General features: G+C 43.3%; 1 protein-coding gene across 1 annotated transcript in view; it reads right to left on the minus strand.

Annotated features, from left to right (window-relative positions):
* The window catches only part of APOB (apolipoprotein B), a 43,399-nt gene that overhangs the window by 14,285 nt on the left and 3,160 nt on the right, over positions 1-25,954 (minus strand). The window contains exons 5-23 of the mRNA XM_038006617.2: positions 23,054-23,207; positions 22,189-22,344; positions 20,672-20,796; positions 19,908-19,993; positions 18,389-18,608; positions 17,435-17,662; positions 14,299-14,416; positions 14,040-14,186; positions 12,781-12,992; positions 12,281-12,518; positions 11,246-11,422; positions 9,374-9,565; positions 8,016-8,183; positions 7,324-7,535; positions 4,195-4,377; positions 3,463-3,584; positions 1,382-1,592; positions 307-482; positions 10-197 (exon numbers count right to left, since the gene is read on the minus strand). Coding sequence (XP_037862545.2) covers positions 10-197; positions 307-482; positions 1,382-1,592; positions 3,463-3,584; positions 4,195-4,377; positions 7,324-7,535; positions 8,016-8,183; positions 9,374-9,565; positions 11,246-11,422; positions 12,281-12,518; positions 12,781-12,992; positions 14,040-14,186; positions 14,299-14,416; positions 17,435-17,662; positions 18,389-18,608; positions 19,908-19,993; positions 20,672-20,796; positions 22,189-22,344; positions 23,054-23,207 — 3,313 coding nt within the window. The remainder of the gene's footprint in view (positions 1-9; positions 198-306; positions 483-1,381; positions 1,593-3,462; positions 3,585-4,194; positions 4,378-7,323; positions 7,536-8,015; positions 8,184-9,373; positions 9,566-11,245; positions 11,423-12,280; positions 12,519-12,780; positions 12,993-14,039; positions 14,187-14,298; positions 14,417-17,434; positions 17,663-18,388; positions 18,609-19,907; positions 19,994-20,671; positions 20,797-22,188; positions 22,345-23,053; positions 23,208-25,954) is intronic.

Consider the following 25,954-nt stretch of genomic DNA (forward strand, 5'->3'; position numbering starts at 1 on the left):
CGTACTTACAACTATTAATTTGGAACCCACGTGCCGGAAAGTCATGTCTGTTTGAGGGACTCTGTGATCCAGGAGTCTATCAGCATACATATGTAAGCTCCTAGGATACTCAGAGAGATCCACAGGGAAATTGGAAGTCATTTTTTTGGTGTCTACATTGGTGCCTGTGTTCCATTCAAATTCAATCTTCTCTTCATCTGAAAATACACAGGAAATAGTTGTGAGTGGTACTAGGTCAGCCTGTAACCACAGGTCTCAACAGCTGCATGACTTTGGAAGTGCTCACACAGGGGAAGAGACACGTACCGTAATGCCACGCCACCCTCTTGGAAACTGTAGAGCCATAAGCTGTAGCAGATGAGTCCATTTGGAGGACCAGTTTGGCAGGCGACCAGTGGGCCAGGATCTCACTTCTGGCTTCTGCTTGCAAACGGGGTATGGAAATAACACCTTTGATTTTTCCTTCTTCCTTTGTGTCACAACTATGGTAAAGAAAATCAGTTGGCACCAGTGATTTTGTCCTTTCAAAGGAGATATGCAGGATTAAACAGAAGTTCCATTTGCGGTGATCAAAACCAGATACAAGGATGGTTCAGAGAAACAGTCACAGATCAAACTCATTAACTTCTGAAGCCAACATTCAGCACAAATTAAGGACTTTGCAAGCAGGTTTAGGAGAAAGAGAAGCTTTTTGAAAACTGTTTGAATCCTGTTCTGCTATTTACTAGCTCTATGACTTTGGCCAAATGATTTAAACCCTCTGAGCTACCATTTCTTTATCCATGAAACAGGTAAACTCACACTGACCTCGCAGTTTATTGTGAGGACCGAGATACTTTCTTTAAAGCACCCAGCACTGTGCTTGATACATGAATAGTAAGTGCCTGATAAATGGTAGGAAAATCCAACTGGACATGCGCAGAGGCTTAAAATGTTGAGGGCTCGGCCGGGCGCAGTGGTTCACGCCTGTAATCCCAGCACTTTGGGAGGCCAAGGCCTGTGGATCACAAGGTCAGGAGATCGAGACCATCCTGGCCAATATGGTGAAACCGAGTCTACACTAAAAATACAAAAATTAGCTGAGTGTGGTGGCACACACCTGTAGTTCCAGCTCCTTGGGAGGCTGAGGCAGGAGAATCACTTGAACTCAGGAGGAAGAGGTTGCAGTGAGCTGAGATTGTGCCACTGCACTCCAGCCTGGTGACAGAGTGAGACTCCGTCTCAGAAAAAAAAAAAAAAAGAAAATGTTAAGGGCTCTATCTGCCACTCTGATTGTAGACTGGGGTGAACATGGCTTGGTCAGGTATAAAGTAGAAGAGGAATAATGAAAATAACCACCCAGGCCTGCAGTGCAGGTCAGATGACCCTCAGCCTTCCTTACCTTAGGTGGCCCATGAGGGTGACCTCAGTAATTTTCTTGTTCTGAATGTCCAGGGTGAGTCTGTAAGACTTTCTGCCCTCAGTAGATTCATCATTAACTCTGAGGATTGTTCCAAGGTCAACATCAAAATCCGGAATTTGGACTTCACTGGACAAGGTCATACTCTGCCGATTATATTTGAATGTCATGGTAGCCTCAGTCTGCTTCACACCTGGACAAGTGTATAAGAGAATCAAGAGATGTATGGTAGGAAGCTATGTTTTAGAAGGAAAGAGAGGAAAAGGCAGAGAAACTCCAAGGAATTAATGTACTTAAACAAAAACACAATTCAGGATTTTACTGAAAATTTTAAACTCAGTGGTATTCATGTATGCAAGTCTTTATGGATCGCCTATTATGAGCCTATTATGTGCTGGACACTACTCTTGGCACTGGGGAGTCCTTGCTTTCATGGGGCTTACCTTCTAGTGGGGGAGGTGTACAGGCAATAAACAAGTAACTTGCTCATGTCAGATGGTAATGAATGTTATGAAGAAGAGTAAAACTGGATACAAGGATAAAAGAAAGGGATAGAAGAAGTGTTATTTCATACTTGGTGGTCAGAGAAGTTCTCTCTGATAAGGGCACATGTGGGCAGAGATCAGAATGAAGAGAGGTTGGAGCTATGCTGAGTTCTGGGAGGAGCACATTCCAGGCAGAGGGCCAGGAATACAAAGGCCCTGAAATGGGGAGCACTTAGCTTGTTTGTGGAACAGCAAAGGCTCACAGTCCTTCTGGGCTAGGAAGACATGACATCTCTATATTACTTTCCATCCAACCTTCTGGGCCAGGAAGACACGACATCTCTATATTACTTTCCATCCAAGATGCCTTTCCTGGTTCCTTGCTGCCCTTGCCCTGGGCTCCATCTGCCCGACTCCCCCTTTCTTTGTAACAAGATTCCCAGGCATCCTTCGATCCATAGGCTCGTCCATTTTATATCCTTTGTAAAACAATGTTTACCAAACACTATTTCCCCAGCATGCCCTGCTCCCCCAGTGCTTTCTCTCATGGGATTTTCTTCCTAGTTTAATTTTGTGATACGCTATCCCTATATAAAAATTTTTCCAAAGTGAACACCTAAATTTGCCCCATTCCCTAAAATCTGCTCCTCCAGTAGCCCTTTCCATCTCAATAAATGGAAGCTCTGTTTTCCAGTTGCCCAGGCCAAAAACCTTAGGTTTGTCCTCATTCCCCTTTTCCTCTTACACTCAACATCCACTGTATCAGCAAATCTTGTCAGCCTAATCTTCAAAATATGGCCAGAATCCAACCCCTTCTCATATCTCCTCTGCCATTGCCCTAATCCAAAATAGCACTGATTCCTGCCTGGATTATTGTGATAACCTACATAGTAGTTTCTCTGCCCTTATCTCCCCATAGTCTTTTCTCAACATAAACATAAATCAAATCATGAGGACTCCCCAGTGGCTTTCATTTAATTCATAGGAAGAAGCCGAAGTTCTTACCATGGCCTATGAGATCATCCTTCCTTCACCTCTCCATATCTCTCTGTCCTCATCTTCTACCTCTTTTCTCCCTGGTCTTTCTGCTCCAGCCATACTGGCTTCCTTCCTTTCCTTGAAACATGGCAGCAATATGTCAGCCTCAGGGCCTTTGCACCTGCTGGTCCCTCTGCCTGTAACAGTCTTAGCACACTGCTTCTCCCCTTATCTCTGTTAGGTCTCCTTATACTCACTTTACCAGGGAGACTTTCCCTTATTATTCCAAATGCACTGCTTTCCCTGCCCTTCTTCCTCCCTCTTACTCCTAGCCTTCCCTAGACCAGTCTATGCTCTGTTTTCCTCCCCAGTACTGATCTGACACTCCAAATATTAACTTGTTTGGTTGTTCACTGTAACTTCCACGAAGGCAGAGACTCCATTGTTTACTGTTCTAGCCCCAGGTCTTAAAATAGGCCTGCCACTTATTGGGTACTCAGTTAATATTTGTTAAATAGGTTAAATTACATGTGTTCTCCTCATGAATTCTGAACCTGAGACTGTGAGCAGAGATGAAGCAGCTGTGTTTTGAATACTCACCTTCTGCTTGAGTTACAAACTTCAGGGTGTCCACCAAGGCTCTGTCCTCTCTCTGGAGCTCATAGGTTGCACTGACAGAATACTGCTCAACTTCTCCTGTAGGCCTCAGTTCCAGCTCTAATCTGAAGATGTTACAATGAAGACAGTGCATAATGTTAGAGCTTTCAAGGATGGAGATAATGTCCCCAAAAAAATTCAGCCTCAAATGTAACAAAAATATGGTCCTTATTTTAACATTGTCTCTTGCCCTTAACTAAGATGATCTTTTTGATCCCTCAGTCCTACAAGAACCCAAGGCAAGGGCAGACACCAGGATTCCCAAGACTTTGGACAAGCAGAGCAGGAGTTGGCTGGTTGTTTCAGCAAAGCTGAGAACAAGCACTGGAACTTGGGGGCTGAAGACAGGGAGCCACCTAAGTATGGTGAAGGCTTCAAGCACATTGATGGGCTCCAGGAAGTTCATAGCAATGGGTCTGGAGGCTCAGAAACATGGACACTGAATTAGGAGCAAATTGGGATCTGCGCTGTGATCCTGTCCTGTGTACAAGGAAGCAAAAGGGGACACCCAACATGTTGGCCAGAGGACCCTGCTTTGAATACCCAAAGATGGTGCAAACCCAGAAGGCTAGTGACAGGGGCTTACAACACAGAGCATTTTTTTCCTGTGCCATGCTAGGTGGCCATGATGTAGAAGGTGAGAAAATGCTGGGCCAGGCACTGAGCATCTCTAACCTGGTGTCCCCGGTCAGCGGATAGTAGGGGGCGGAGTCTGTGGAACTGGCGTTGGAGTAAGCGCTTGAGGTGCAGTAATTCAGGCCAGTAAAGAGTTGCTTGCAAACTGACAAGGACTGCCTGTTCTCGATGAGAGGTGGGATCACCTCCGTTTTGGTGGTAGAGACCAAATGTAACGTGTTGCTGGTGAAGAACAAAATACCTGAGTTATTGCTAAGTCATGAATCAAAATGAACATCACAAATTCTCAGGGTGTAAATACCCCCTTATCCTCGTCTTCTGTCAGTCCACACCTATCTCTAACTATTTGATTTACTGAGAAACCAATAATATTAGAAAGAACATCAACATGACAAGCCATGAGAGTGACTGTGGAGCTTCCGGCTGAGTTCTTTCCATCTGTTTCCTGTAATCCTCACAATAGTAGGCTTATGGTTCTCATTTTACAGAAGCAGAGGCTCAGAGATGTTAAATAGCTGATCACTGGGGCTGAACTTCAGTGTGCCCCTTCCTTCCTACGATGCAGGGCAAGAGAAGCTGTCTCTTTCATATGAAATCCCCTACTCTCTACCTGCTTACTTCCACCTGCATTAAACACACTCAAGTCTCCTCCCCTGTGCCCCTCGCCTATGCTCCTTTCTTTCTTTTCTTGCTTTCTCTTGTCTTCCTCACCATCAAGAGTTGTCTGCCTTTGCAGTCTCCACTTCCTCCCAACGTGCTGCACTAACTGTGCTCTGATTGCTCATTCCATCTTCTGAAAATACTTTCATCAATGTCTCTAATGCCCTCCTTGCTCCTACATCCAATGGGCATATTTAGGTTTTATCTTCCTTGACCTCCCAGAAGCCTTCAGTAGAGTTGCATACTCATGACCAGACTAAGACCCTGGAGCCTCTCACATCTGAAGAGATGATGGCACCTTCCTTCCAAGTGTGTACTTAAAAACTTAGTACATGTAAGAAAGTTCAACCTTGGCCTGGTTTTTTCTAAGGATGCTTTCTTTGAAATAGCACATTTTCCTACAAGTATTGATTCTCCAAGTTGGGGGTGCCATAAGACCAAGCTTTGCTGATGTTCTGGAGTCGTAATGCCAGCTTTTGCCTACCCATGGGGTGATCTCCCCCATGGCTGCTCTATGGCTTCTGTGACCTTTTGTGGCTTTGGTTCTCCTTCTTCTTCTCTGGTCACTTCTTCTAACTCATTCCTGGTTATTCCTCTTCTTCCTTTACATGTTCGTCTTCTCCATATTTCTGTCCTCATCTCTCATGTCTCACTCTACACCAGTTGCTGTTTAACCACAACAACCTCTGTATACTAATGATTCCCAAATCCATATGTGGAGCCCAAGCCTCTTTACTGGGCTCGGATCCACAGGTCTATTTGCCACTAATTTCTAAACTGGTTGTTTCATAGGACATCAAATGCAGCACATCCAAAACTGAATTTGTCACCTTCCTTGAAACCAGAAGCTCTCCCACTGTAGTTCTTATTTAAGTGAAGGGTGCCTCCTTCCTCTTTTCTTTTTTCTTTTTCCCTGTCCCCATACCCAATTAATCACCCAGTACTTATGATTCTGCCTCTTAGAAAGTTCTAGAATCTGCTTACTCCTTTCTATACCTGGCTTTCCTCCATTGCAGGCCATTATCAGCTCTTAGCCACACAGGATTGTAAGAGATGCCCAGTGGTCTCTTCATGTCCAGCTGTGCCTCCTTCCCACCCATTTTCCACACTAGAGTCAGAGTATTTCTTCTAAAACATCACCCCTATCTTATTTCTGCTCCCCTCTTCAACTCCTGTGCCTTCAAGAGTCCAAACTCCTTAGGATGGCTTCCATGGTTGGGGATGCTCTCTCACCTGCCTACCTCTCCCCGTCATCTCTCACTTATGTTCCCTGAGCACCTTACGATTCTGCACTTCTTCCAGTTCCTTGAACCATATTCCTTTACCTTCAGGCCATTACCTGCTTTTCCTTTTGCCTGGAACACTCACTCCTTTCTCCTTTGCCTAAATGACTCTGACACAGTCCTCAGTTATCAGGTCAAGTACATTTGCTTCAGAATGCATTCCCTGACTAGCACAGGCTACATGATATAAAATTTCATGGTATTCTAATACTTTCTATAACTTAGCCCTTACTCTATGATTACTGCTTGCTTTATTGTGTGTCTCCCTTATAAAATGTAAGCATTCAAAGGTCAGGGACCTTGCATGTCTCACTCAACATATGTGGCACATATTAAGCAATTAAATATACTATATTTGACTTCTGTGAGATAGGGTCTTGCTCTGTCACCCAAGCTGGAGTGCAGTGGTGCAAGCATGGTTCACTGAAGGCTTGAACTCCTGGGCTCAATTGATCCTCCCATCTCAGTCTTCTGAGTAGCTGGCACTACAGGCATGTGCCATCATGTCTAGCTAATTTTGTTATTTTTTTTTTTTTTGTAGAGGTGGGGTTTTGCCATGTTGCCCAGGCTGCTCTCTCAACACCTGGGCTCAAGTGATCCATCCACCTGGGGCTCCCAAAGTGCTGGGATTACAGGCGTGAACCACCGTGGCTGGCCAATTAAATATTATTTTTGAATGAACATATGAATATGTCTAAAATATGAAAACTAAGGTAAATCAATAGCTGAGGGTGCCACTTAAAATGGAACTCTCCATAAGAGTCTATATCCCATTATCACGAGGTTAGGAGTTTCATGCTTTACCTACTGAGCTAGCTACCTCAAATCAATATGTTCTTAGGTATTTTTTGGGGTGAAAAACAATTCATTTCCCAAAGATGATCTCTCCGGAGCTATTGTTTCTTCATTCTCAAAACAAATAGATAACAAAAAATCACAACTTAATACAAACTAATTAAGCAGTAGGTCTTAATAAGTCTCAAAGCAGAAAGATAAAGGACAATTTAGTAAAATGTGGAAAGTAGAAGAAAGGTAATTATGTAGTTATGTAGTAAGTCTAGGCTAGAATTAAAATAGGTAACCTGGAATCTTTCCTCTGTATTTCTCTCCCACTTCCTCAGGACCTGAATAATCTCAATCAACTGTGTAGCCTGGTGAAATCCTGCAGATACATTCTCTGTTCTCTCTTTCAAACTGGCTAGGCAGACTTGGCTAAAAGAATTACCTGCCACTTAACAGCTTGACTGGTCTCTTTGGGGAAGGAATGATAAACTTCAGCTGCCCAGCTTTTAGGGCAACACGAGCCTCCAGGCCTGACTCGTGGAAGAAGTTGGTGTTCATCTGGACCCCACTCCTAGCGAAGTCTGGAATGATGATGCCCATATTTGTCACAAACTCCACAGACACGGAGGGTTTTGCCAACAGTTCGGCCTGCATCTGTAAGTCAGAAAACAACCTATTCAGATTCATTAAATACTTCAGTCCCCTGTCAGTCAGATCAACCACCTTTCTCACCTCCGGGCAAACACTTCCTGGATAACTCACACCTTTGGAAACATTACTGGGACTTGTTTGGAAGAAGGAAAGCAAGTTCTCATTTCTCTAGAGTTGGACTACACTACCCAGAACTAGAAAGTACCTGAGTTAACATTAGGCAAAATCAGTTTAAAAAGATGATAGGAATACTCATTTATTGAGAGAACTGAGTTCTTGTCTTGTGGCCATACCACTACTGGAGCTGGTGAGGTGGTGCATTCTGGTGGAAGCTTAAAGTTTTTCATAAAAAATAATAAGATGATTACAATGATGATGCATTTTGTCTTGAACTGAAAACACATTTTAAAATGTGTTTTAACAAGAAACCCACCCTGGAAGAAAATAATAACCTGAGAAATCAAAAGGCAAACAGAATCTTACATTGGCTACTTCCAGTTTCACTCCAGCCTTGATTCCAGGAGCGGTGACTCCAGATGAAGATATTTGCAACTGTAATCCAGCTCCAGTGGGGAGTTCAAAGGCATTCTCTATGAAGATGTAGTGAAGAAAAAAGTCGTTCTTTGAGCCCTTCCTGATGACCTCTCCAATCTATAGACCCAACAGGGGAGAGCAAATCAAAGTAAGTCTTTTTAAAGTCAGTTTTGTTAAATGCAACCTTCCATACATTGGAGAGTAATTCCTCTTTATCTAGAAAGGAAGGACTAGCATATTTTGATGAGCTGAATAGTTTGATAAATAAAGATCAAACTGATGTTTTTACCATTTTCAGCGAATCAGGATAGAAGAAAATTCACTAGATAGATATCATGTCATTTTCAACTGGATTCAGAAGGCTCTTAAGAATATTGCTGGGTCTCAGAGCTTTATGGACTTTAAGAATCATATATGCCATGGCTTAATTCTGGTGTTTTTGAGTCTGACTGTAAGTGAAGGTGTACTTGAAATATATTATATTATGATAAAATCATTTTTTAAAATATCAGTTTGCATTGGGTTTTATTTTTTAAATAATATTTCCATAAAATGGCTTGAGACCTGTTTTCTTAAAGTCAACAATTTTTTTATCAAGCCATACGAATACATTTATATATTTCCTTTTATTAATAAATTAATAATAAAAATTATAGCATATTTAGATGGCAAATTATAGTTTGCCAAATACTTTTTTAAATAATCATTGTATCATTTCAATATTAAAAGGACCTTCAGGCCGGGTGCAGTGGCTCATGCCTGTTAGCACTTTGGGAGACCCAGGCTGGCGAATCACTTAAGGTCAGGAGTGCGAAACCAGCCTGGCCTACATGGTGAAACCTTGTCTCTGCTAAAAGTACACAGATTAGCCAGGCATGCTGGCGCGTGTCTGTAGTCCCAGCTACTTGGGAGGGTGAGGCAGGAGAATTGCTTGAACCTGGGAGGCAGAGTTGCAGTGAGCCGAGACTGCACCACTGCACTCCAGCCTGGGAGCAAGACTCCATCTCAAAAAATTAAAAATAAATAAATAAATAAAAGGACCTTCAGTAAAGGTAGAGGAAGGTATACCAAACGTTGTTTTCCAGATGAATAAATTAATGCTCTTAAAAATATAGCTAACATTATGAATAGCTTAATTTCTAAATGTTAACAGCTCCTTGTGATCCAAGAGTCATCTTCAGTGAAATTCAAGGCAAACCTGCATCTTTGAAGAAAGTACAAGCATCTTTTCTGTCTTGTGCAGTTGTGATCATAAGGGCGCCTGGGCGATCTAAAAAAAACAATGTCTGGTCTCATGGCTGACTTACCATCTGAGGGATCCCCTGCAGAGTGCGGGCACCCGTCAGGAGCAGTTTTCCAAGGAGCTGGAGGTCATGGAGCCTGGCAAAGCCAAGCTCTTCTCCCAAGATGCGGAGGTAGGCTCTGGCTTCTGGGACTTCTTTGGATTTCAAATCTTCAATCAGCTTCTTAACAGTGAACATCATTCCATTTACCATGTCCTGAGAGTTTAGTAATAAAATGGCCAGTGAGATGTCAGCAATGTCAAACACCTTTTAGTTCCCAATGTGGGACCTGTCTGCTGCAGCCAGGATGGGCCTAAAAAATGCTTCAGGTGAGGAACAGGGAGACACTGAAGTCCAGGCTAATTTCTCTAAACAGAGATGAAAGTCTTGTCAGGGATAGTGGCACTCTTAAAGCTATTCTTAATTTAAAAATCTGTAGACATAGTAAGATGTGGTCGGGTGAGGGGTGGGGTCCCTGCTCTCCAGTATGCCAGGATCCTCAAGATTAGAAGATCCTCTGTCTCCCACCCATTCCCTGCTTAGCCTTCTCTTCTTTGACCAGTGAAGACTACAAAGTGTTTCTTAAGAAAATGTAGCTGCTATGTACATTTACCAAAAGTTTGAAAAACACTTGATCCTAGACAAGTTCTTCTTAGAGAGAAGAAGAATCTCAGAGATGGATGCCCAGGCATTGGGGAAAAAAAAAATGTGAAATTGACAGACTCAAAGCAGGTCAAAGACCCTTGGCCTCAAGTGGGGGTCAGGAAATTAGAAGATGGAACTGGTACTCAACAGTGAGCTTGGAGGGGTAAATTACAGCCTTGCTCTGCAAACTTGAATGTGCATACAAGTCACATGAGGTCTTGCTAAAATACAGCTTCTGATTCAGTAGATTGTGGGTGAAGCCTGAGAACCTACATTTCTAACCAGACCACACATTGGGTAGCAAAAAGTTCAAGAATAAGCTCCAGATCATACAGCCTATTTTGCTCCTTAAATAGGGGCTCATTACTAGCTTCAAAGTGGAATTTTGGTCTCATTTGCTAGTGCACTGATGGCAGTGAGCGCCAAAGAAAGCAGTTAATAATAATGAAAATATTAATTTAAAACTCGCAATAGTGTCTGCTTATTGAACAATCAATGCCAGCATCAGGCACTGCACTTGGAATTTTAGATGCCTTATTTCATTGTCTTTAAATAACCTTGTGAGGTTTGGACTATTAGTAGTCTGAGATGCAGACAGTAAACAGATACACATAATATCAACCAACTTCCCCAAGTGCACACAATTTCAAGACAGGGAAGTTAGAATTAAATCCATGCCCAGAGTTCATACTTTTTTTTTTTTTTTTTTTTTTTTTTTTTAAGACAGAGTCTCACACTGTCGCCTGGGCTGGAGTGTAACAGTGTAATCTCGGCTCACTGCAACCTCTACCTCCTGGGTTCAAGCAATTCTCCTGCCTCAGCCTCCCGAGTAACTGGGATTACAGGCGCCCACTACCACGCCCGGCTAGTTTTTTGTATTTTTAGTAGAGATGGGGTTTTACTATGTTGGCCAGGCTGGTCTCAAATTCCTGATCCCATGATCCACCCACCTCAGCCTCCCAAAGTGCTGGGATTACAGGTGTGAGCCACCACGCCCAGCCCAGAGTTCATACTCTTAATTGTTACCCTAGAGTACTTCACAGGATAGAAGTCTTTTTTCTGGGCACACTGAATTTCAGGAGACCTTTAACTGCTGAAGATACTGGCCCTTATCCCAGCAGGTCTGGTTGATAAAAACCATAGTTATCACTTCAGTTAGATAATATTTTGATGACTTCCTTGCTTAGAAAAGAATTGTTTTTGCATTGAGACCCAAAGCTTTCCTTAAGAAGATACTTGACAAATACACACCTGCTCACGTTTATCCTCTTTGGTATAGCCAAAGTGGTCCACTAAGACCTTAGAGACACCGTCAGGAACTTGACCATTAACCCAGTACAAAGCTTTGTTGACACTGTCTGGGAAAAATCCTTGCTTCCCAAAAAGAGCTTCCAATGTTGGCTCAAAGCCTTTTCCTTCCAAGCCAATCTGAGAAAGAAAATCAGACAAGAAAATAGCATCAGCTTTCTTTGTTGTATGCCAGCCTAGTTGTTCCCCCTCTTGATGTCCATTTGTCTAAACAAGTATTTGAATACCACAGGCCAGGAGCTGACCTTAGCACTTCACAGGAGCTGCTTTATTAAAATCTCACTAGAATCTTGACCTTATTACTTGCTTTTTTCTAGAAGAGGCAGCTAAGGTTCAGAGAGGACAAGCAATTCAACCAAGGGTTCAGAGTTGGGAGTGAATTTGAGATTTGAAGCAGATCTGACTAGGCAGCACGTATGCTTCCTTGGCTTTGGGACTTAAAGATGAGACTTCTGCATTTCAATTTTTTTTTTTAATTTTTATACGGAGTCTCGCTCTGTCGCCCAGGCTGGAGTGCAGTGGTGCCATCTCTGCTCACTGCAAGCTCTGCCTTCCGGGTTCACGCCGTTCTCCTGCCTCAGCCTCCCGAGTAGCTGGGACTACAGGTGCCCACCACCACGCCCGGCTAATTTTTTTTGTATGTTTTTAGTAGAGACAGGTTTCACTGTGTTAGCCAGGATGGTCTCGATCTCCTGACCTCGTGATCTACCCGCCTTGGCCTCCCAAAGTGCTGGGATTACAGGAATGAGCCACCTCACCCAGCCTGCATTTCTATTAATGTTAAGAAGTCATGCTTCAGGTGACCCCCAGCGGGGAGAGAGGAAGGCAGGGAAGGAGAGAAAGAAGAAAGCCTCAGAGTCATGGTAGGAAGTGCCTGGTGGTTCTTGTTTTCATCTGGCTAGCTTCTGGCTCCCAGGGACCCTCTGTTTATGATGCTATACAAAATGAACTAGAGAACCTCGAACTCTTCACACTTACCTCGAAGAGGTCAGCTGAAGCAAATCCAAAGGCAGTAAGGGTCGTTTTCAGCATGGTTTCTTTAGGAAGGTAGTTATTTGGATCAAATATAAGATTCCCTTCAATTTTGGCTGAGGTTGGGTCAAGTGATGGAAGAGAAACAGATTTGGAGAGTTGATAGTTCCGAGAGAATTTTCTGAAGTCCATGACAGTTGGAAGTTGAGATTCTTTCAGAGCTTCTTTCACTAACTTTTTCAGACTAGATAAGAAGAAGTATAGTTTGAGCTGACACACCATGTTATTATCCTTTGACTCTTGCAGCCCAAGTAAATATGGATTTCCAATCACTACCAAAATGTCTGGATTTCATTTACCCTAAGGCTTTGGGTCTAGGTCTGCTACACATTTGCACAAGTGTTTGTGTCAGAAGCAAGGGCAGACAGTGGCTATGCCAAAACCTAGCATTGGAATTCCAGCTTAGGGCCCTCAGTGGTACATGGGGAAAAATTGCTCTTACTTACTCTTGGATATCCAATTCTTCGGAGTTCAAGATGTTGGCAATATGGGAAGCCACAAAGTTCTTCACTTGTTCATTCTGTTCCCATGGTAGAAGTTGGACAATTTTGTTAATATCTGCCTGTGAAGGACTCCTCATCAGCATGAGATAGGCAGCCAGTCGCTTATCTCCTGGAGAAGCATCATCAAGGAAAGTCTGAAGAAGCACCTCCTGGTCCTGCAGTCAAAAGAGGAGATGGTTATCACTGTCCTGTGGTCAGAACACAGAACGTGCCTGGCAAACACTGGCATTGTCTGCTAGCTCTTTCTTAAGCACAGGTCTAATTTCTCTGTAATCACTCTTCAAATGCTGGTATTGAATCTTCTTGCCAGTGTTTCCTAGAGCACTATCAAGTAAGGGTTCCCAGAAGATGCCTGTGGAATGCCTGTTGAATTCAATTCCATTAAAACACATAAATCATGGCCAAGTTATGATTTGTTTCACTAAGTGAAAATAAAGTTGTTTTAACCTAAGTTATTTTAATGTGAGGGTAAAGATGAGAAGGGGTAGTAAGAGTTTGGGGCTAATAAATAAGGTAGTTTCCAAAGCTCTGGAGCCATTGCCACCTAAGAGGGGGCCAAGTTGACTATCCTAGCCTAAGGTTATTGAGGGAAAATTAAGCATGTTTTTCCATGATGAGAGGGATGGTCAATCTGGTAGGTGGATAGTAGGTAGCAAAAACATCTCACATTCTGCATGTTGACATAGCAGCAAGGTCAGGTGTTTCTCTCATGTCACATACTGCTAGGCAGTCAAGTCAATAGGCTTGCTGAAATTTGCAATTAGAAAACAGTAGAGGCCAGGTGCAGTGGCTCACGCCTGTAATCCCAGCACTTTGGGAGGCTGAGGCGGGTGGATCACCTGAGGTCAGGAGTTCAAGGCCAGCCTGGTCAACATGGCAAAACCCCGTCTCTACTAAAAAAATACAAAAATTAGCTGGGTGTGGTGGCGTGTGCCTGTAATCCCAGTTACTCAGGAGGCTGAGGCAGGGAGAATTGCTTGAACCCAGGAAGCGGAAGTTGCAATGAGCCGAGATCGTGCCACTGCACTCCACCCTTGTAAATAGAGTGAGACTCCATCTCAAAAGATGGAAGGAAGGAAGGAAGGGAGGGAGGGAACAGCAGAATAAAGTCAGTAGATGAAATTTAGAGTCTCATTTCCCCAGTACCTTCCAAATCCTTGTTAATGAACTTTCACTTTCAGACCTCTTCTTGTAGACTTTACCTCGTCTTTAGGCTCCATTTTCCGCAGGGCCTGGATGGCAGCTTTCTGAATCATCAGTGATGGCTTTGTACTTTGGACACATTTCAGGATTGAAGACTTGAGTTCTGGAGTTAACTGCTCCATGGTGTGGCCCATATTTCCAATGACCTGCATTGAAGAAAAGAAACAAGAACCCATCAGGGTGCAGGAGAGGGAAGTAAAAGGTATCCAGGAAAAGCGCTTCTGAAAAGATCTATGTCGTGTAAAAGACTGAGATTACCCGCAGAATCAAATAGGTGTAATCTTCATCCCCAGTGCAGTCATCTTGAATCTGTTCCATCAGGTAATTAGCAATGTCTAGCAGCTCCTGGGTCCCTGTAGGGTTTGTCTTATGATAGCTACAGAATAAGAGAAGAGAGTCAAGACTCAGTAACCCCAGTTAGGTTTGTCTTAAAATCCAAACTTGTGAATGAGAAAAAATAATTATAAAATTCATGTGGAATCTAAAAAGAGCCTGAGTAGCTGAAGCAATCTTAAGCAAAAAGAACAAAGCTGGAGGCATCACATTACCTGACTTCAAATTATGCTACAAGGCTATAGTAATCTAAACAGCATGATACTGGCATAAAAATAGACACATAGATCAATGGAACAGAATAGTGAACCCAGAAATAAAGCCACATACTTACAGTCAATGGATCTTTGACAAAATTGACAAAAACATACACTAGAGAAAGGACACCCTTTTCAATAAGTGGTGCTGGGAAAGTTGGATTGCTGTATGCAGACGAATAAAACTGGACTACTATCTGTCACCATATACAAAAATCAACTCAAGATAGATCAAAGACTTAAATGTAAGACCTGAAACTATAAAAATACAAGAAGAAAACCTAGGGAAAACTTCTCTGGACATTGACCTAGACAAAGAATTTGATGACTAAGACCTCAAAGGCAAAGACAACAAAAACAAAAATAGACAAATAGAACTTAATTAAAGTAAAAAGCTTCTGCACAGTAAAACAAATAACAGGGTGAGCAGCCTGCAGAATGGGAGAAAATATTTGCAAACTATTCATCCAGTGGGGTACTAATATCCAGAATGTACAAGGAATTCAAACAACTCAACAAAAAATCCCCCAAATAATCCCATTAAAAAGTAGACAAAGGACATGAATAGACATTTTTTCAAAAGAAGACACACAAATGGCAATAGGCATATGAAAAAATGCATAACATTACTAATCATTAGAGAAAAGTAAATTAAAAACACAATGAGATAACATCTTACAACAGTCAGGAGGGCCATTATTCAAAAGACAAAAAATAACAGATGTTGGTGAGGATACAGAGAAAAGGAAACAGCTAACCACTGTTGATGGGATTGTAAATAAGTACAACCTCTATGGAAAACAATACAGAGATTTCTCAAAGAACTAAAAGTAGAACTACCAATGAATCCAACAATCCCACTACTGGGAGCATACCCAAAGGAAAAGAAATCATTCTATCCAAAGGATACCTGCACCCATATGTTTATTGCAGCACTATTCACAATAGCAAAGGCATGGAATCAACCTAAGTGTCCGTCAATGGACGATTGGATTAAAAATGTGGAATGTATAGGCAGTAAAGTACTATTCAGCCATAAAAAGAATAAAATCATGTCATTTGCAGTAACATGGATGGAACAGAAGGTCATTGTCTTTTTTTTTTTTATTATTATACTTTAAGTTCTAGGATACATGTGGATAACATGCAGGTTTGTTACATATGTATACCTGTGCCATGTTGGTGTGCTGCACCCATCAACTCGTCAGCACCCATCAACTCGTCATTTACATCAGGTATAACTCCCAAAGCAATCCCTCCCCCCTCCCCCCTCCCCGTGATAGGCCCCGGTGTGTGATGTTCCCCTTCCTGAGTCCAAGTGATCTCATTGTTCAGTTCCCACCTATGAGTGAGAACATGCAGTGTTTGGTTTTCTGTTCTTGCGATAGTTTGCTGAGAATGATGGTTTCCAGGGGCATCCATGTCCCTACAAAGGACACAACTCATCCTTTTTTATGGCTGCATAGTATTCCATGGTGTATATGTGCCACATTTTCTTAATCCAGTCTGTCACTGATGGACATTTGGGTTGATTCCAAGTCTTTGCTATTGTGAATAGTGCTGCAATAAACATACATGTGCATGTGTCTTTATAGCAGCATGATTTATAATCCTTTGGGTATATACCCAGTAATGGGATGGCTGGGTCATATGGTACTTCTAGTTCTAGATCCTTGAGGAATCGCCATACTGTTTTCCATAATGGTTGAACTAGTTTACAATCCCACCAACAGTGTAAAAGTGTTCCTATTTCTCCACATCCTCTCCAGCATCTGTTGTTTCCTGACTTTTTAATGATTGCCATTCTAACTGGTGTGAGATGGTATCTCATTGTGGTTTTGGTCATTGTCTTAAGTAAAACAGGACAGTCACAGACAAATATTGCATGTTGTCACTTTATAAGTGGGAGCTAAATAATGTGCAACAAGGACATAGAGTGTGGAATGATAAGACAATTGAGACTCAGGTGTGGAAGTGGAGGGAGATGGATGGTGAGAAATTACCTAGTGGGTACACTATATGTTATCTGGGTGATGGATATCCTGAAAGCCCTGACTTAACTACTGCATAATCTATTCATGTAACGAAATTACACTTGTTCCACATAAATTTATATAAAAATGTAAAAAAGAAAAAGCAAAAAAATTTCATCAAAAGAAAAAACTGCCAGACTGAGCAACATGGTGAAATCCTGTATCTACAAAAAATACAAAAATTAGCCAGGGCATGGTAGCATGCACCTGTGGTCCTAGCTACTCAGGAGGCTGAGGTAGGAGGATCACTTGAGCCCAGGAATTTGAGGTAAGCCATGACTGCACCACTGCACTCCAGCCTGGGTGATACAGTGAAACCATCTCAAAAAAAATATAAGAGGAAAAAACTGCTAACTAATATTGAACTGAAGTTAATAATATGCGTGCTGAAGTACTTAGGGGAAAGTGTGTTAATGTTTGTAATTTACTTTGAAATGCTTCAGAAAATGAGATGAATTAATGGATGGATGTATATGTGATAAAGCAAATATAATAACACTTAAATGGTAGGAGATAGCTGGTTTTCCAGGGGTTTTCCCTCTGAAATTCTGTCAATTTTGCTATGTTCAAAAACTTTTATAATATAATGTAGAGAAAATATTTTTAAAAATTCAATTTGTGTTTGCTGATTTCTTATTTCAAGTCATTACTCCAAAAATGATCAAGAATAAACACAAGAGTAAGGAGCAGAGTTTGAAGGTGGAAGGAGACGCACAGAAGTGCAAGATGTTCCTCTGCTCCTAGGAGGATAAATACAATGTGGACACTCACTTGTTGACCGCGTGGCTCAGCGCATACAAGGTGGCTCGGCTGCGCTGCTCTCTTGCCATGTTGAAGATCTCTCGCAGCTGCTGTGCTGAGGGCTCGGGGATCAGGGCCACCAGGTAGGTGACCACATCTATCAGAAGGGGGTTGGCATGCACACGTTTCAGCCACTGGAGGATGTGAGTGGAGCACTGGGGCTGTCCACACTGAACCAAGGCTTGCAAAGTGATGGGGCTGAGAAGAAAGATGTGGATAAAGTTATACAGACCACCTTCAGGGCCCATAAAATATTGCTTATGGTGTGTCCTCTGCCAGGAGAGCCCTTAATCACCTCATTCACTATTCAAATCTAACCATCTTTCAAAACCCAACTTGGAGCTCAGAGCCATGATGCTTTCCTTAGGAATATTACCCACAGGAGAAGCCCCATCGAGGAAAGTCCCAAGAGGGGACTGTGGATCTGTAGCGACAAGAAGACTGTTATCACAGCCCTTTGGCCAGCACACAGAATATGCCTGGTCAACATTAGCTGGGTCTCATTCCTGGCCTCAGTCCCTTCTCTCACCTTCATAGCGCTTAAAGCCAGTGCCTTGAAGGGTAGAGAAATCATATAATATTTTTTGTCTGAGTTCTCTCTCTGCCAGCCTATAAGCTTCTGGAGAGCACCTGCGATAGAACTAGGAATTAAAAGATACCCATCAAAATGTGGGAACTATTCTCCTCCTATTTTAACACACAAATACATAGCTGCCTTGAACACTGTGTGCGTGTGTGTGTGTTTCATGGAACTCTTAGCACATCAGCTGATAGTTCTCTATCCAGCAATCATGAACTGATTGACTAATTGATTAACTGGATTGATATCCAAATGGTCCCTGAGATTCTCCATTTGGCCAAGGTTTGAAATTTCAGTCAGTTACCATCAGTTTTATAAAAAGTTGAGCTGTAACCATTAAATACCTGGACACCTCGATCAGCTGTGGCAAGAGAGACGTGACTGCCTCATCACTGAGGCCTCTCAGCTCAGTAACCAGCTTATGGAAGAGATTAGCTCTCTGGATATTTTGCTCAGAGATGGTTAGTTTTTTCAATTCCTGCAGAGTCTTCAAAACAGCTTCGGCCTGCTTTGGAGGTGATGTGGATTTGGTGCTCTCAAATGCGAGACCCACCTTCTTAGTACCTGGAAGATGGAAAGTGTCAAAGGAACTCTAGCTTACTTCTTCATCTCAACCATATCTTTGTCTACTGGAAGCTGGAAATTGTGGAGTATCAGCACAGGGGAAAAGGGAAGAAAACGATCATGTATTCAATGACTGCTAGATCTGGCTCTGCCATAGGTGATTGACTTAATTTTTTTCACTGACTCATCATCCTATCCCTGTGGGTTGGCATTATTGTTCAATTTAAAGATAAATTCAGGCCTGCTTCAGAGACCCACAGAGTTTTTGGGCAATGTAAACTGCTCATCCCTGGATCTCAGCTCTGAGTCCTAGAGATGAGACAGAGATGAGACCCAGAGATGAGGAACTGCGACCCAGAAATGAGCAACTTACTTTTGAAGAGCTCTTAGGGTCTAAGAGGTAGAGCTGAAGTGGAATTCAGACTTGTCTGAGTCTATCATCAGGTTACCCTTAACTTGAAATATTGGTGAGGAGGTGCTGCTATTGACATGGTTACAGCTGGGACCAGGCACATTGATGCTCATCACCATTTCTTCTAATTGGGTCTAGCAGCAGCTTGTGGGGAGGGGAGACACTTTTGTATCCTCTCCACCACCTACTATGACCTATGCCAGGAAGAGAGGTAAAAGTCCTCATGGAAGTGTGGTGTAATGAGAAGAGTCCTGGCTTAGATTACAACCTGGGCACTTATTTGCCCCCTCTAATATTCTACGGCCTTGTCTACATCAAACTCTAAGCCTCTCTGTGTCACTTTCCCCTCTGTAGAATAGGTATAAAATCACCTCTCCACCACCTGACATCACCGGTTGCTGTGAACAAAAAGGACAATGAGGTAATGTACAAGAAGAAATTTGGACAGATATAAATACAATACAATGCTGGGTAAGGGTTGGACTCAAGATTGCTAGAGTTCCTTCTACCTCTAAAGACTGACTCCTGAGGTTACTATCTGGGCCGGACTCTGAAGGTTCTCTCCCACTTGGTCCACCTCATCTGGGACAGCTCTGGGTCTTATCACAGGATAGGTGGTATCAGTGCTACCAAATATGTCATGTTAAACTTAGGATTCCAGTTTTCTATTTACAAATGCCTAGGTAGCTTTGGGAACTTCTTTTTCTTTATGCCATTGCAACTTGACATCCTGAGATGAGTTTGCTTTCTCATAGAGGTAGCCAGAACATCAGTGTCCATATCACTTGTTAGTCAGCAGACATTTAACAGGGCCCAGCAAGTGGCTAAGCCATGATTGGCACATCTTAGGTAGATTTTCCAGCAACTGTGTGGACAGAAAGTCTTACCTTCACCAAAGAAGCGGCTGTTGATCTTTGGTGTGTCTTCAAGTTTCAAAGTCTGTGTCACTTGTACTCCCATCCCATACATATTCCTGGTAACCAAGGAAGCACATCATGTCATGGATGGTCAGAACATACTATTCTTTCCATGTTGAAGGTTTCCCCTGTCTCTGCATCTACCCAAGTCCTGCCCATCTTTCAAAGCATGGGTAAATCCAGCCATTGTTGACCCTGAATGAATAACATCCACCTCTTCTTGGTCACGCTAGTCATCCTCCCATCAAAAGGACATGCGTGCCTTATACTCTCCACTAGTCCGGAGTGGCCAGACATAGGAACTAGTGCAATGTCTCGAAATTCTTTCGTATCTTCCACAGCACAGAACCAAGAATATGGCAGTTACTCAATAAATATTCACTGTCAGTTTTCAAAGTGGATTTGGATATACAAGTTTCCAGTCAATATCCCAAATCTTCCATGAAACCTTTTCTAACCAGGGTACCCTGCCGTGATCCCCAGGTTTTCTGGATCTACACCCCTTAAAGACTGGGTCTTAGATATCTTTTGTTGGTCTTGGGTTGTTTTGCATGCCTAGGACTTTTCTGCCAAATGGCCTGTTAGCTTAAAAAGGGGGACAGGGAGGGGTTGCATTTTATCCTTCTCCATACCTCCCTCCCAGGCACAGGTTTGCCTGGAACAGAGCACTTGAGAAGTGTTCAGTTCACACTGACCCATTAAATGACCAATCAGTAGTGCATCAGGTGACCTACTTGTAGGAGAAAGGCAGGAACAGGTGCTGCTCCTTGCAGATGGCTTCTGCCACATGCTTCCTCTTGGCGTCCAGGGTGTACTGACAGGACTGGCTACTGCTGATCAGAGTTGACAAGGGGTGGGTCTGTGAATGAGATTGGAGACAAGCATTTTGATCGGTCCCTGTGTCTTCTGTCAAAAGCATTTACCTTCAAGGTAGAAGGGAGGAGGGGTCCTGTACCACTAGATAAACTCAGAGAAAGAAGATAGCTGGGTACTTGACATTTAGACCAGGGGGTGCAACATGTCGGCATCCCCAAAGCTGAGTCAAGCTATAGACTCCTCTTTTTCCACCCCCACTGGACAAAGTCTAAACTTTGTATCCTCCACATGCCCATCCTACCACATGGCCCCTCACACACCTGCTCAGTCAGTTTTCTTTGCCCAAAAGCCCATTCTTACATGTCTGTTTCATTTACACATTCTTTGCATTTTTCGGATTCTTGCTCTATATCTTCCATGAAACGTTGCCCACTGAGCTACATGAATAATACTTTCTCCTTCCTGGTCAGGCCCAGGATTTCTTGTCTGCACTGTTCAGCGTATCACCTTATTCAGTATACAATGTATGCTGTATTGACCTGGCACCTGCATTAGACTGGAAGCATCCTGAGGGGAAGGTCCATGGTTCATCTGCCACTGTCCCTTCCTTGGTGCTGCCCAGAGTGGGGTTGAGCACACAGCAGATCCTCAGAAAAGACCCCTAAGCCAGTGCATTATCCTCTTCTGACTGTGGCACTCATGGTCATCAGACTCCCTGTTTTCAATCCCAAGGACAATGACCAGGAACAGGGCCCGGCATGACAGTGATTGCTCAAGTTCTTCATGTTCACTGAGACAGCCTGGGGCTCATATCAGGGAAGATGTTGCAGGGGTCAGGCAGGCTCAGGTAATATGGTGCTCCATGGCCTCACTTAACAGAGAGGAGAGTGTGCTCCAGGCCGGAGGCAGAGGGGTCGTGTTTGGTCAGGGTGGTACTGGGGGTGGGAGGACAAGAAGCTGGAGCATTCTTAAGTCACTGCACTTCATGGGATGAAGGAGAGGGGGAGAACACAGGTCTTGGGACTTCTTCAAAGTCCAGAGGCTTGGAGCTGGCACAAGGAGTCCTTGTGCAGGAAGGAACAGTAGGTGGTTTTGCTGCCCTACATCCATCCCTAGAGCCTTCTCAGAGATGAGCAGTCATTACTCTCAAGTGATGAGAGTAGAGGCGGTTTAGTGCCAGTGACAGAAGGACAGGAGGAAAGACAGAGCTCTGGGCTGGGAGGGAGGAGCCTGACTCAAGTCTTGGCTCAACTGATCCCAGGCCATGAAGCCTGGGCAGACCTTCCCATGCCTGCTCAGGGTCCTATCTGTAGTCTGTATAAAAATCAGGCTGGGCAGGCTGTCCTCAAAGGTGCCCACTAGCTTGAAAATTTTGGAATGTTATTAATAAGAGGATGCTCCTTGGTGTGCATGACAGTGCTGACATGGGACTTACCATGCCTTTGATGAGAGCAAGTGGGCTGACGCCTGTACGGATGGGCTTGAAGTGATCACACTGCCCCAGGTCTCTTTCAGTGGATATTTCTGTTGCCACATTGCCCTTCCTTGTCTTGACGGTAAAGTGAGTGGAGCAGTTTCCATACACGGTATCCTATGGGGGCAGAAGATGCAACCACATATATTCAACATGGGAAACATCCTTGGGTACTTGGGAGGGACGGGGTGGGGATTGTGAAAGAAAAGGCAGAAGGAATCTAGCTTTGGGAGGGACTTTCTTTTTCCTCCTATGCAGAGTGTAGTCTTGCTAGTGCCTGGCCAGCCCAAGTTGGGAGACAGAAAACCAGTTAAGGGTGGGTCTGCAGAAAGGCTCTGCAGGATGCATTGCTGTCTTCTCCCAGTATGGTGTCATAGAGAAATTAGAGCAAGATAAGGGCACAAAAGTGCTTATGGGACTGAAGTGAAATGAATTCTGTCTCACATTGAAACCTGAAATTCGTAAAAGAGACTGGCAACAGATCCCTTTAGTTTTGGTGTTTAAAACACAGGATTGACCGTGTTATACCATAACCCATCAAACACAGGTGAACAGCATTAAACAAAAGTGGAGGTGGAGTGGCCAGGACGCCTCAATAACTGTTTTAAAATTAGACCCAAACTGATCAGCCTGCTTGGAATGATCTGTGAGCGAGCCCAAGGGACAGGAGGAATCTCAGGCACCAGTATGTCACGCCAGTCCATGGCTTCCTGTGTAACTAGCCACGGAGCTGACTTAACAATCTGCTTTGTATATGGTAGGACTGGCCTTTAACACATGAAGATGAGTTTCAAGGGCCACTGCTATCAGCTTTCTAAATCCTCACCAGAAACAACACTTGCTTGGTTTCTTCTGTCTCTGGGGGAACCAGGAGGGCAGAAATGATGCCCCTCTTGATGTTCAGGATGTGTGTAGGTTCATCTTTCTCCGGGTAAAGGAAAACTTGCTTCCCTTCTGGAATGACCAACTTGAGCTCATACCTGTCCCAGAGAAAGGATGGTCATGGGAATGTCCTTCTCCATTACAACTTGCTGGAAGTAAGCTGGGTGGCACTGAAGTTGCTTTTCTCATAGTTTTTTAACCAATTGTTCTTCTGACATCATTTCTTTGTAAATATAGAATACAGCTACACATAGACATACATTTTCAAAAAAGCATGCACGTATACATATATTTTGGTGATTCTTTCTTTTTGTTTTTTGGAAATGGAGTCTCACTCTGTTACTTGGGCTAGAGTGCAATGGCATAACCTCAGCTCACTGCAACCTCCACGTCCTGGGATCAAGTGATTCTCCTGACTCAGCCTCTGGAGTAGCTAGGACTACAGGCATTTGCCATCACACCCAGCTAATTTTTGTATTTTTAGTAGACACAGGTTTCACCCTGTTGGCCAGGCTGGTCTTGAACTCCTGACCTCAGGTGATCTGCCTGCCTCGGCCTCCCAAAGTCCTGGGACTACAGGCATGAGCCACCAGGTCCAGCCATGTTTTAACGTTTTTTGCTCGGCTCATCCAGCCTTGCTCTGTTCTCCACCCGTATCAGTCTCTTTGCCCATCCTCCCCATACGGACACCTGAGTGGTTGTTCCATTTGTTTCTGTGCTCTCACACAATCCTCTGTAAACATGGGTGAGTGCAAACAGAGTCATACAAAGATTTTGTCATTGTTTGTTTTATACAAGTGACATTGTATTGTGCATACTTTTATCTTGTTTTTCTCACTTAATTATACTTCACAAAAACCCTTCTGAGTCACTTGGTATAGCTCTAACAGATTTTTTAAAAGCTGCATGCAGAACATTCCATTCCATGGCTATATAGAATTTATTCACACATTGCCCCATTTGATGGCATTTGCCGTCTCTCTTTCTGGATTTTTTTTAAACCACGCAAACAATATCAAAACAAACATCCTTATGCCTATCTCCACACATTACTGCTTTTATTTTCATGGGCTAGAGTCCCAGAGACTAAAATATCTGTGTCAAAGGGTATTAAGTATTCTAAATTAGAGTAGATATTGCCCGATGGCTCTAATTTCCACCAGCAGCTCAGGACAGCACACTTTTCCTCACTGGCCTGCCAGCAACAGGTGCTATTGCTGTTTTCCAGTTTTGCAGTCTGATGGGTATAAGTGGATAAATATCTTGTTGTTACATTAATTTGTATTTCTTGACTACCAGCTTCTTTCCATACACTTGTTGGACAGTCACTCTTTTGTATGGTGTCAGACCATGGCTGAAGCCCATGCTCACTTTCGTCTCAGAGATTTCCCATTGGGTACTCTCTGAGTTTCCAAGGACCTGACTGCAGCCACTCTGGTTACATCAGGAGGAAAAGGTGACAGACTCACCTCCCACAGTCTACACCCTGTCAGAAAGTTCCCAACACGAAGAAACAATAAATGTTTGAGATGATGGGTATGCTAATTGCTCAGACCTGATCACCATACATTACATGTATCAAAACATCAATATATTCTCAATAAATATGTACAATTATTATATGTCAAATTTTTTTAAAAAGACAGTTAAAGTCATGAAAATGCAAACCTGGAAAGCCCTCCTTGTCAAGAACAGGAGTCTCTTCTGTATTTGGAGAAGACCAAGGACCAAAAAAAAACCACTCCTTCCTCCTGCCACCATACCTCTCTCCCTCATAGACAGTTAAGTCTTGGAGAAAATAAAGCAGAGGAAGGAAAGAAGCTCACAGCCTATTTTGGCGAGAAAGGACTGGCATCTGAATGTAACGTTTCGTAAAACTGAAAAATGGGCAAGGATGGTGATATGGTTTGGCTCTGGGTCCCCACCAAAATTTCATCTTGTAGCACTCATAACTCCCACGTGTGCGGGAGGTGATTGAATCACGGGGCAGGTCTTTCCCGTGCTGCTCTCGTGATTGCCAATGGGTCTCAGGAGATGTGATGGTTTTAAAAACAGGAGTTTCTCCGCACAAACTCTCTTTGCCAGCCGTCATCTACGTAAGATGTGACTTGCTCTCCCTCACCTTCCACCGTGATTGTGAGACCTCCCCAGCCACATGGAACGGTGAGTCCAACAAACCTTTCTTTTGTAAATTGCCCAGTCTCAGGTTTGTCTTTATCAGCAGCATGGAAACAGACTAATACAGACGGAGTTTTCTGATGCTACCAAGTTAACAACTCTATCCTGCCTGTATTCACACACACCTAAGACCCTACAAACTGTGACTGAGGATGAGGCAGGGGTGATGTTGAAAATATTTACAATGGGTGCAACACGGGCCCTGATTAGTCAGCAGAGATACAGCTGTAGTGGCTGATCCGTGTGCAGTGGCTAAATGCCAGCCTAGGAGGGGGAGCCACTGAAGCCTTGGTGCTCCTCTGCCCTGCGCTGAACAGACCCTGCCCCGCCATATGCCCGCCACAGCAGCCAGTGCCTCTGGGACCCCGCACCGAAGACCACCAAGCACTGGTCTTATTTAGTTCTTTAAATAAGAATTCACTTGTTTAAACACAGCATCTCAGTTTTATAATCTCAAGAAGTTTAAAGCATCAGATTTTTAGAAACATATTAAAATGATAATTAAAGGAACCTATCTAGGGAAGGGTAAATAATGCTTGTCTCTTTTTGATGATTGTGAAAACACAGCAATTCCCTGACCCACAATGAATATGGAATACAAATACTTAGATTCACATCTGCGCCTGGTGTAAACACACAAGTTCATACCTCAGCGGACACACACATA

This window comes from Chlorocebus sabaeus, chromosome 14 (genome assembly GCF_047675955.1).
Source record: "Chlorocebus sabaeus isolate Y175 chromosome 14, mChlSab1.0.hap1, whole genome shotgun sequence".
Lineage (NCBI taxonomy): Eukaryota > Metazoa > Chordata > Mammalia > Primates > Cercopithecidae > Chlorocebus > Chlorocebus sabaeus.